Source organism: Bactrocera latifrons, unplaced genomic scaffold (assembly GCF_001853355.1).
Source record: "Bactrocera latifrons isolate USDA-ARS-PBARC rearing strain unplaced genomic scaffold, ASM185335v1 scaffold_17, whole genome shotgun sequence".
Classification (NCBI taxonomy): Eukaryota; Metazoa; Arthropoda; class Insecta; order Diptera; family Tephritidae; genus Bactrocera; species Bactrocera latifrons.
This window is the reverse complement of record NW_017535185.1, coordinates 453372-463369: the sequence shown is the minus strand read 5'-3', so window position 1 is coordinate 463369 and position 9998 is coordinate 453372. Positions and strand designations below refer to the sequence as shown.

At 35.3% G+C, this 9998-nt stretch overlaps 1 protein-coding gene across 1 annotated transcript; it reads left to right on the top strand.

Annotated features, from left to right (window-relative positions):
* The first annotated feature begins 3638 nt into the window (after positions 1-3638).
* Positions 3639-9932, top strand: LOC108966767 (digestive cysteine proteinase 1). The gene is made up of 4 exons (XM_018929806.1): positions 3639-3948; positions 7366-7944; positions 8010-8423; positions 9242-9932. The coding sequence occupies exons 1-4, from the start codon at positions 3897-3899 to the stop codon at positions 9850-9852; spliced, it is 1656 nt and encodes a 551-aa protein (XP_018785351.1). The 5' UTR covers positions 3639-3896; the 3' UTR covers positions 9853-9932.
* The last annotated feature ends 66 nt before the right edge of the window (positions 9933-9998 follow it).

Below are 9998 nucleotides of genomic sequence, written 5' to 3'. Positions count from 1 at the left end.
TAATAATTTATTGATATAATATAAAATAAAAGTTTTAACTGTAAATAATAACTAAATTAAATGTAATAAAGTGAAAAGAGAAACAATTTTTATTTCTTTTACCAATTATAAAAGTTATAACTATAAAATAATAATTATATTGGTATTTACCACATAAAAACAAACAAAATAGACATCTTATATTAGATATAGATTAACGAACAAATTACACAAAAAGTAGAAATTAAGAAAGCATATTTATTAATATTTTCAATTTTCACAGCTTGTTGCCTTACGAAAGACGAAATTATTTCCATAATTTGTAACTTGAGGGTTTCACCAATAAGTTTGTGTTTCAAAAATGTGCCTTAATGTCGTAATTGTTTTACGCTTCATTTTCATTAATTTTGTTTGCATCAGATACTTTTAGTGGTTTAAAAAATACATAATGAAAATGAGTTATTTCAATTTTTTGCAAATTAGAAACTGTCTTCGATACTCTTAATAGTGGACCAGATCCTGTACCATCGCATAACATTAATATCATGCATCGTTTTCTGGAGTTATCATACAATTTAGAACATGCTAACAATATTTAAGAATTCTTCCAGAATATTATAAATAATAAATAAAATATAAAAACATACTTAGTCATAGTAAAATGTGTGATATTAGAGCAAATGAGAGCCATATATATAAATATATATTATCATATAAAAAATATTGTAAATAATAAATATTTGCAATTATATTCTAATTATCTTTAGTATCAAGTAGAATTTTTTCAAATATTATGTATTTGAAAATATTATTTTAACATGTAAATTCAAGCATTTGAAAGTAAAGTCGCGCTTTGCTCCCCCGTGGTGCCATAGCATACAGCAAATATAAATGTAAATTTTAAAGTAAACATAATTGTTAACAAAACTACACAACCAAAGCATTTAATATACATATTTACCAAATAATAAATAATTTTCATGCTACATAGACTATTTATTACGTTGGGTAAAAACGATGTGTTTTTGTTTGGTACCTTGGAGAATAAGTTCTCAGCCAGCTCTAGGAAAGTCTCTCCAAGTATAAGCTCTAAATCCTAAAAAACCTGATTAAGAGTTCATACTTGGGAGATTTTTTTAGAGGTGGCTGAGGGCCTATTTTTAAGAGTACCAAATGAAAAATTTTTGCACCCAAGAATTTATATATACATATGTATGTCATTTGTTCATTTAAACCACATATAAAACAAATATTATTTTAACTGTAGTCTAGTCTAACGATTTGCGCAAATATGTATGTATATTGTCAATGCTCACTTTTTATTTAAATAATTATTTAATAAAACAAATAATTATTAATATTATCACTAATAACGGTTTTTATGATAAAGGGAGATCCGTTTAGAGGTTCCCTAGTTTTTTAAAGCAAAAACATAGAAACTTCAAATTTAAAGGGGAATGTTCGAAAGAAAATTCTTCTACATTTATTTTTTGAATACTTTCTCTTTCAAATATTGGTCCCACTATCACGATCTGTCAAAAAAAGCTTTAAAAACCTTTGAAACCACCTTTAGTACGTCTACTTGGATCACCCGTTAGTATAAAATTATTTTTTTCCCTTCAAACAGAAAATCACACTGTATATAATGCTCTCCTCTCTTTCTCTCTCTCTTTACACATTTCTGTACCCAAGCTCTCTACTCTTAAGCCAATTTCTCTTCACAGATACTCTTTCGTTCACACTCCCTTTCAATACATCTCTTCGTAATTGTTGCTTATGTCCCCAGTCTGTTTTTGTTTATTGCGTGCATTTGTTTATGCGGTTGATTGTCTGTCCGTCACCGGCTTTTCGCCAGCTGTCCGCGTTATCGCTGACTCGTCTTTATATTCTAAATATATAAGTAAATAAATAATATTTGCTTTCAACATAGAAATCAGCAGAATAGTCAAGTCCAGTAACCCTTAACTGAAACAAACGATAATCGTTTCATATTGTCGGACAACAATTTGATAAAGTTACTGTAAATAGTGTTGAGCAAGTTCATAGAGAGATATACATACATACATACATACATGTACATACAATTAATAAGCTTTATAAGTTTGCTTCCCGATTCGGAATTGCATATCGACACATAATATATAGATCAGTAATCGAGACAGTGGTGGAGATCGTGAATAATTCCTGAATGGTCCCGAGATCTCACGATGGTCCGGTGCTCTACAACAATTTTTTACTGATTTTTTGCTCCACTAATTGATGGATTAGAGCACCCGCATTTTATATTCCCTTCGGGTCTCGTCACTTTAGGCGTGCTGAGAATAGATCTTTAATCATCATCTTAATGAGATTTACCCGCAATATATTTGAAGACCTTAAAATGGGTGTGAAAAATATTTTAAAGTTCTTCATCAATAATTACTTTCCTCAAACTAGGGGTTCAAGCCATGAGCAAGGTCGTCTTCAATGATTCCAGTCGTATATACATATACTTTCAGTGAGGTCGTTAGAGCGTTGAGAGAAGATGTTCAAAAGCGACATGTAATGAGTTAATTACTGTAAGCTGAGATGATAAAATGTTACATTAACTGAATCTTGAAACATCTAATTTATGAGATTTTCCGATATGTTGTAATCGGCAAAGTATTATATTAAATAATGCTGAGAAATACTTTGGATGTGCAGTATCATATCTCCAAACTCATGGATTTTCGTACGCTTACCTCTTTCACGTGGAAAATCTTTCGCTCGAAGATCTCTGGAAGGAATTTCAGGGCGATCCCTGCATATGTTTTAAGAATATTCTCCGAGGTTTTTCAAGATTGTCCTTGATTGCAAGGTTTTCATATCGGGGTATCTCTTTTTCACGAAAAAATGTTTGATCGAAAATGTCTGGAAGGAATATTTGAGTGTTTCTTATAAGATATATCATCTACCCAGTTGGGATGAACAATTTTGTCTGAAGTTTACATCTGTGTTAGACGCTTGACCAAGTTTTTCTTCGTATTTTTGGTACACGCCTTTATTTTATCCTACTACCAAGAAAGGATGCTCCAGCACGTTCGCAAACCGCTTCAGCTCAACGAATCGGCATACGAAGGTTCTTAGCATACAACCAGTTGGTATGAAAAAGACGAATACATATGTATAGGGAAAATGTACACCTTTGGTTGACGCTTGATCAAGCTTTTCTTCATAGGTCTTTGATTATTTTCCCCTTTGCTAATAGATGGCACAATACTTTATAGCTGCCTCCAATACGCTAATGGCTTTACTATTAGCTTTTTCATATCAGAAATACAAGAAATTGGTCTTTAATCGCCTGCCAGCGCGCTACTGCTGTTAGAAAACCATCGTTAGTCGATACAGGCAACGAATCTCGGTTCTCCGACAGGGTAATGGGTACCTCAGGCCACTATAAATCGGTTCGCCTCAACAAAACTTGACTACGTATTCCTCGTTTTAATCCCCAACCGCGCGTTGGGTTTACAAAGTGCGGTTCCGGCCGAGCTCAGCTCTTTCTACTTGCTGCTTAACCCGTCACATACACACACAAACAATTCTATATTTGCACACAATCGCACGAGCTTTTTGTTGCTTCGCGCTCAAAACATCACGACTTATGTTGGTCGTTGCCGCTTTTATTGGCGCTTTAGTTGAGCGTAACGCTTAGTAGTCCGCTCACAGCGGTCGATAGAACACGCCATTTATAGTGGTTTACGAAATAGAAAGAATATATTTAATTTGCTAACAGTTGTTATTAAAGAAAATCATACAGACATACAGATATAATAAATTTACTTGGAATTGATTAATTGCAAAATAAAAATCTACGCGGTGAAATATCAATAAAAGTTATCTGCGAAAGTTCTGTGTTTGTGTAACGCCGACCGGTTTCGTTTACAAGCGAGCGCAGTATGCATTTCGCTGTGTTTTTGTTGCTGGCGCTTTGTGGTTACAGCGCGGAGGGTAAGTGCAGGCAATTTGATTTCATAAAAAAGTAATATATATTTTTTAATAATTTTTTATTTTTGTTGTTTTAATTAAATATATATTCACATATACGCGAATGTACATACATACATATTTTTCTAAGCAGCGCCACTTTACGCCGGTTCTGGATATGTCTCTTATTTGTATTTCTTTAGAAAGTTCTTTTATTTGCTTTGGCTTGCCAAGCACGTTCTTTCTTTCTAAGCAATTTCTTATTCTTTTACCGATCTTTTTGCCCCGCTTTATGCCATGCTCATTTTTTATAGTTTTTGTTGTCGGTATTTTTTTCATATGAACATCATTTAAGCCGCCATTTCAAATGCCGCGTTTGCATTTTATTATACACTACGCGCAGAAATGTTTTCACTAAAGTGTAAATGTGTGTGTAAAAGGGTTTTTTTGCGGTGCGAACATAGCAATTTGTTGAGATTTATGTAAGAAAACAAAGAGCACTCAATTAAACAGCTGAATAAATGATTAACTCAAAGTTCTCCAAAAGGTGTAGAGTTTATAAATCAACTTAGAAAAGTAAGAAGTAGAGATATTGTGGTGCGATCGCATTTTTAATATGACGTGAGATAAAACGAAGCGTACATATGTATGTATATCTTAGTAAAAATCGCAGTAATTAGCTAATCGAGTTAACTGGTGGAATGAGTTGACTTGAGATGCTTTAGAATGTGATAGGAGAAGCCATAAACCGATTTCATTCCAGAAGCATAGGACCTCATATCAGAACCTGATCTGTAAAAGATCTGTTATGTCCTTGCGCGCAACAATTTAAGTATTGTCCTTGACTTTATGAAAGATTTTGCGTAAGGATAATGGATAAGCTCTATTATCGTTCGAAAGAACATTCTTTGGCATTTAGTTTTTGAAGATTATCTCTTTAAAATATTGGCCGCGGCTACGTTTCAGATGGTCCATCCATTGAGTCTAATTTTCTATGAGCGGTTCGAGCATTTCGACTGATAACTGACGAATGCAGTATTGTCATAGCATAGACTTTAGACTTTAAATATCTCCACAGAGAAAAGTCTAACGGTGTGATATCATACGATCTTGGTGGCCAATCGACCGGCCCAAAATGTGAAATTATCTGCTTACTGAAATGATCTCTCAATAAATGCATTGAGTCAGAGTCGACGGATCTTCTTGGTACTTTTCAAAAGCCCATAGAGCGAATCGTTGCCGCCTATGAAGGTTGAGCGGCTTCCTGCACAAGCTGTATTTTCTGTGCTTTCAATTTAAGATCTCGACATGAATTTAAGTCTCGACAAAGTTACGGCTGCTATATTTTCTTTACTGCGTTCTGAGCGTGGTCTATACGCTCGAATATTATCCAATAATGTGTGCTGGGTCCCAAGATGGCGTTACGAATAGTACGTTCAGTAGGCCGATTACGTTGACCATAAGTTGAGTGAAACGCGGCAAGCACATTCTTTACAGAACCTGAATTATCGTAATAAAGTTGAACGATTTTTATATAAAATGTTCAGGCGTAGATTTTTCCATAAAGATAAGCCAAATAATACTGAACATATGTAAGATAAGAGCTTGACAAAATTTAAGCCTAATCTGTCAAAGAAGGTCTATTGAACATATGATCTCTGATTATCGAAAATCCTTATGAAGCTATATCTAGATTGAACTGAAACCCCTGAATACAGTCGCCTAAAACGATATTTACTTTACGGATACCATAAATATTATTATAGAATAGTATCTCGAATGTCGAATTCCTGTGAGAACTTAAAAGCATTACTTTCCAGAAGATGTTGTTGTTCGATAGAATGGTAATTCTGGTCTTGCCACTGATGTTGATGCACTGAGACGGCTTTTGGGAATTATAAAGCTTCGCTAAGGATAGAAGATTGCACAGCTATTCACAAAAATCTAAAAATATGAATGGTTTTAAGACGATTTCCCAGATCTGTGATAAATTTTAATCAAAGCTATAGAGTGGTCGTGGTTAATTGACATCAATGAGTCTCTGAATTCGTCCTTGTTTAAAATAATGATATTTTCAGTTAAGAACCTCAATATTAATATAAGAAAAACCGTTAATCATGCTATTCTTGTGAAACATAATACGCTTTCTGATGAAAAGCTCCGCAGAAATAAATAATATGAAGCGTTAAATTCAAATTAGGTAATAATATCGACTATATCTATTATCTTATGACTATATATGGATATCCGTGTCTTATCTACGACCGCAGTATCTTGTGGTGTGTATAATCTATGCTTTGGCAATAATTATTGTGTCAAGAATGTTTTCCCAAGTATGAGTGGCTTCTGATTGCTCGATTACACAGCTCATTAGGTGTGTCAATAAGTACTCGATAAGGTAACTATGTATACTAAATGCATATTGATCAAACGAGGTTATCAGCTAAGATTCCACTGATGCACTCAACTCGAGTACTTGAGAAACTATAACTGTTAATTATTGCGATCCTGTAGATCAATGTGCCTTGAAAGAGTACTATGGATGTTTTCGGGATATGTATAAAAGTCGATCGATCTGAAACAGCAGATCGTGGAAAGAAAGTGGAATCAACTACATGCAATACAACTTGGTACACGAATTGTAGGCGAATGCGATGGAAGACTAGCTCTGAGAAGAAGGAAACGACTTAAAATTTTACCAGGAAATTATAATTAAACATGAAGACAGCGAATTGATTAGTTTAAGTTAGTTTAGTTTAGTCTGATAGGCTAAGAATCCACGCATGAACTAGTTTTGGATCTTAACGCTGCCAGATGCAGTGCCATCAAGTAGTTAAGTACCCCAGGAGTCAGCCTTTAGAATCTCATTTGATTTAGGCGGAGATGGATTTAATTGTTAAAGGCACAAACCATTGGAAGGCAGAACTTTAGAAGGTACTTAAAAAGAAGAGTTCCAAACAATATAATCTAACCGCGTTTCGTTGCAACGAAACAAACTCTTCAGTTGCGGACTGAAGTTGAAGGACAGCGCTGAGCTGCGAAACTTTTATAACGTCATTCTCGAATACAAGAAGATGGTACATTAAGCTCAGCGGATATCTTCACAACTAAAAGAAAATAGTAGAATTTTTCACTGAAGGATGGCATAAGCCCTGATCTTATGAATAATTGCAAAACTCTTTTAAAATTTGTCTTCCTCATGAGTTACCCAGGGATTTTTTGATACAGTTAAGAAGAAGCTTAGATATATACCAACAGATCTAGTAAACTTGCACTGCAGCCTAAAGTCTATTGCGTCCTCCCGTCTTTCACAAGAACTTACAAAGGCTCAGCAAGCTTAATAACTCCCGGAGTCTGCTTGGACTACCATAAAACTACCTAACCTCATAATAGTCGCTTAATTCCTTAACTTATTCAATAAAAAACTTTCTTTTTCCGTAGTATTGGCCACCAAACCGCCAAAATGGGATGAAACATACATCACCAAGGGTACACTGTACATACCGTATGCCGAAATTGCCGAACCCTTCTACGCCTGGTATGATAAGACTACAAAACGTTCTCGTATCGATTATTATGGTGGCATGGTGAAGACCTATCAATTGGCCAGCGTTATGCCTTATGGCACGTCACTCAAATTAGCACCCATTACCACCGATGAGGAATTGAATAAGGTCACGTGTTTGCAATTGAATGGTACCGCCGAAAATCGCGTACAAATACAAACTATACTACCGGATGCTAGAAACTTCACACTTTTGGGCACGGAAAGTTTTCTCGGTTTCACCTGTGACAAGTTCCGACTTGAAGAGGTGATCGGTGAGAAGCGTAATGTTTATACACTGTGGGTGCGCTATAAGAAATCGCCGCACTATCCCGCGGCACGCCAACCGATACCAGTACGTTATGAGATGCGCGGTTATAACACTTTGTTGGGTTCACATTTCGATCATTACTTCTTGGATTATGACAGTTATGAGCATGATGATATACCAAATGAGGTCTTCGAATTGGATGACAGTGAGCTTTGCATTGCATTTCTTTCAAAAAGTTGTGTATATTTAAATTTGATTGAAAATTTATAGGTATGCCTTGTGTAGCTTTTCCGGGACCCGGTGCTGGACACTATGCAACATTCAATCCAATGCAAGAATTCGTGCATCCCGCTAAGGACGAACATGTCGAGCATTCGTTCAATCATTTCAAAGCCAAGCACGGCATCAAATATAAGACCGATAAGGAGCATGAATATCGCAAAAATATATTTCGGCAAAATCTGCGTTTCATACATTCGAAGAATCGTGCACGTTTGAGCTACACGCTGGCGGCCAACCATTTGGCTGATAAGACCGAGGAAGAATTGCGTGCGCGTCGTGGCTTCAAATCGTCTGGTATTTACAATACAGGCAAACCATTCCCCTACAATATTGAAAAGTTAAAAGATGATCTGCCCGATCAGTATGATTGGCGTTTGTATGGCGCTGTAACGCCTGTTAAGGGTAAGTTTTTGTTGTATGCAACTCAAACTAAGCTTAAAGCTCCTAAAAGTGTTTGAAGTCTTAAAGCTCTTATCGTTAAAAGCTCTCAGAATAATATTTAATGTCAACTTAGCTGCATTGGGAAAACACTCGAAAGTAACTTTAAGCTCATGAAAGAGCTTATATTTAAAGCTTATGTTCAAACACTTGCAGAAAGTTTAGTGCTTTTTACGTTAAAAGCGCTCAGAATAATATTTAATGCCAGCTTAACTTCATTGTGAAAATACTCGAAAGAAGCTTTAAGCTCATGACAGAGTTTGAAAGCTTAGCGCTTTTAATGATAAAAACTCTCATAATAATATTATTTCCAACTCATCTACGCTGTTAAAAAACTCTAAAAAGATTTAAGCTCTTGAAAGTGTTTGAAAATTTAGAGCTTTTAGTGTTAAAAGCTTTCAATGTAAAATTAACTTTCAACTCAGCTTCACTAAAATATAAGTGTTTAAAAGTTTAGAGCTTTTAGTGTTAAAAGCTTTCAAAATAATATTAACTTTGAACTCAGCTTCGTTACAAAAAACCAAACATACCGAAATAAGCTTTAAGCTCCTAAAAGTGTTTGAAAACTTAGAGCTTCTAATTTTAAAAATTCTCCGAATAATATTTCAGCTTCAATTTAAAAAAAACTAAAAAAAAAACTTTTAGTCATAAATGTTTTTAAAAGCTTGGAGCTTTGTTAGGAACTTTTCTCAGAATATTACTAATTTCCAATACCACTTCTAAGTAAGAAACTACTGAACACTAATATATTTGAAATACTTATAACCTCTATTCCGTCTCAGATCAATCCGTTTGCGGCTCGTGCTGGTCCTTCGGCACCATTGGTCACATTGAAGGTGCATATTTTCTGAAAAATGGCGGTAACCTAGTGCGTCTCTCGCAGCAGGCGCTCATCGATTGCTCCTGGCAATATGGCAACAATGGTTGTGATGGTGGCGAAGACTTCCGTGCCTATCAATGGATGATGAAAATGGGGGGTGTACCAACGGAGGAGGATTACGGTCCATATATGGGTCAAGATGGCTATTGTCATGCACAAAATCTTACGCTCGTTGCACCGATCACCGGTTTCGTTAACGTAACTTCAGGAGATTCGAACGCTTTCAAAATTGCTTTGCTCAAGCACGGCCCACTTTCGGTGGCCATCGATGCATCGCCACGCTCGTTCAGTTTTTATGCGCATGGTGTGTACTATGAGCCGGAATGTAAAAATGGTTTGGATGAGTTGGATCATGCCGTATTGGCTGTTGGTTATGGCACCATACAAGGCGAGGACTATTGGTTGGTAAAGAATTCATGGTCCACCTACTGGGGTAATGACGGTTATATCTTGATGTCGACAAGAAAAAATAATTGCGGCGTCATGACAATGCCTACCTATGTGGAAATGTAAGGTCGAACATACATATATCTATCTATATCTATATATACACTTTATTTACATATTTATGTATATAAATATACCTAAGTATGATTATATTGTCGAACAAAATTAAATAATTTCGAAATAAAGTTTATTTTGTCAAAAATTGTGTTTTT

Bases quoted from the DNA above. Each gene is read 5' to 3' on its own strand.
- LOC108966767 (XM_018929806.1), top strand. From the start codon at position 3,897: ATGCATTTCGCTGTGTTTTTGTTGCTGGCGCTTTGTGGTTACAGCGCG. The intron at 3,949-7,365 runs GTAAGTGCAGGC...CTTTTTCCGTAG, and splicing joins TTGTGGTTACAGCGCGGAGG to TATTGGCCACCAAACCGCCA. The intron at 8,424-9,241 runs GTAAGTTTTTGT...ATTCCGTCTCAG, and splicing joins CGCTGTAACGCCTGTTAAGG to ATCAATCCGTTTGCGGCTCG.